Below are 1,487 nucleotides of genomic sequence, written 5' to 3'. Positions count from 1 at the left end.
AAGATTTGTAGGCCGGGACGTCTCTGCAGCACCAAAATACTCAATTTTTGGACAGTTTGACACATATTTTGCCTTTAACGAAGATTGCGCTCCCCCCGCAAACAAATTCTCCAACTAAATGCAAAACACAAGGTAGGAACCTGCTTTAAAATGATTGACTGTTAAAGGGAAACTCCCGTTTTTATTCGACCTGGATGTTGAGTGGATCTCAGATGGGTCGATGTCAAAGTTTAGTCCGGATACGGTTTTAAAACCATTAAAAAAAAAAGAATTAAAATGCTCTAAGATTAAATAAAACACCCCAAAAATTCAATAAAAGTAATCATTAAGTAATCACGTTGTATGGAGTCATCCATGTTATTTTGGGGTAATTTGGTAAAAATAAATCCATATTTCTGATATAAAACACGGGTCAGTTTGACCCGAGGAAAACACGGGTTTAAAAAAAAAAAAAAAAAAAACATATTTGGAGAAATGAATCAAGAGCAAACAGTTAATCAAATAATCAGACCTTGAGGTTTCGTCGTGACCCGGGACTGGTGGGGGACGGGCTGGACCTGAAGGACTTCTCAGCTGACCCCGATCCTGAGGCCTCATTGGCTACACACACACAAGAGAAAGGAGTCACGTGATTGGTCAAAGTGATCTGGTACTCAAGCCTATCGGGTCATTTTAGGGAGATTTAGGTCACCTGGGCCGGGAGACTTTGTTCTGGTCTGGCCTCTGGGTGGAGTCTTACACGAGAGGCTGGAGCCGCTAGGAGACTTGGGAGATGTATTTTTTGGAGGGGCGGTAGGGCGAGACACCTTGACTTTGCATTCTGGAGAGAGAGAGAGAGAGAGAGAGAGATAAGACACTTGTTTCACATGTATTCTAATCAGTAGGATTTAGTTGATTTGACCCTCCTGTCGTCCTCGGGTCTAATTAACCTGTTGTCCTATATCAATGTTCTTTGTAATTCCCCAAAATAACATGATTGATTCCACACAACGCTCTTTGCCAAGTACACATCTCTACTTTCATTAATTTTGGGTCTTATTCAATTTCATAGCATTGTAAAACAAAGTGTTTTTTTGAAATAGTATTGAGTAAAAGTTGACATATTCCAGTCTGTGATTATCATCAACATCCATTCCTTTAATTTTAGTCTCCATAATTCCTAATTTCTGCTTTTCTAACTCAAACATTAGGTATAATTTCCTATAAATGATGTCTATTGACCATAAATCTCAAATATAAATGTAAAACTGAAGTTAATAAGTTAGTGTTACGTAGTGTTGAAAACCTCAAAAAAAGTGACAAACACTGAAAAAAGGGACAACAAGTTAAGAAAAAGTATCAACAAAAGAGTTGACACACGAGGGTTAAGCAACTAAATCCTAGAGAGTCTTTTGTTTCATTAAAAAGAAAAGAAAACATGAATGCATTAAGTGTGTGTGTGTGTGTGTGTGTGTGTGTGTGTGTGTGTGTGTGTGTGTGTGTGTGTG

At 38.3% G+C, this 1,487-nt stretch overlaps 1 protein-coding gene across 1 annotated transcript in view; it reads right to left on the bottom strand.

Moving 5' to 3' along the window:
* LOC117935194 (serine/threonine-protein kinase DCLK2-like) overlaps positions 1 to 1,487 on the bottom strand; it is a 13,792-nt gene that overhangs the window by 4,741 nt on the left and 7,564 nt on the right. Inside the window, exons 4-5 of the mRNA XM_034857332.1 lie at positions 692 to 764; positions 512 to 600 (exon numbers count right to left, since the gene is read on the bottom strand). Of these exons, the coding sequence (XP_034713223.1) occupies positions 512 to 600; positions 692 to 764 (162 nt within the window). The remainder of the gene's footprint in view (positions 1 to 511; positions 601 to 691; positions 765 to 1,487) is intronic.

Source organism: Etheostoma cragini, chromosome 19, assembly GCF_013103735.1.
Source record: "Etheostoma cragini isolate CJK2018 chromosome 19, CSU_Ecrag_1.0, whole genome shotgun sequence".
Classification (NCBI taxonomy): Eukaryota; Metazoa; Chordata; class Actinopteri; order Perciformes; family Percidae; genus Etheostoma; species Etheostoma cragini.
Note: the sequence above shows the minus strand (reverse complement) of the source record. Positions and strands in the feature narration are given on the sequence as shown.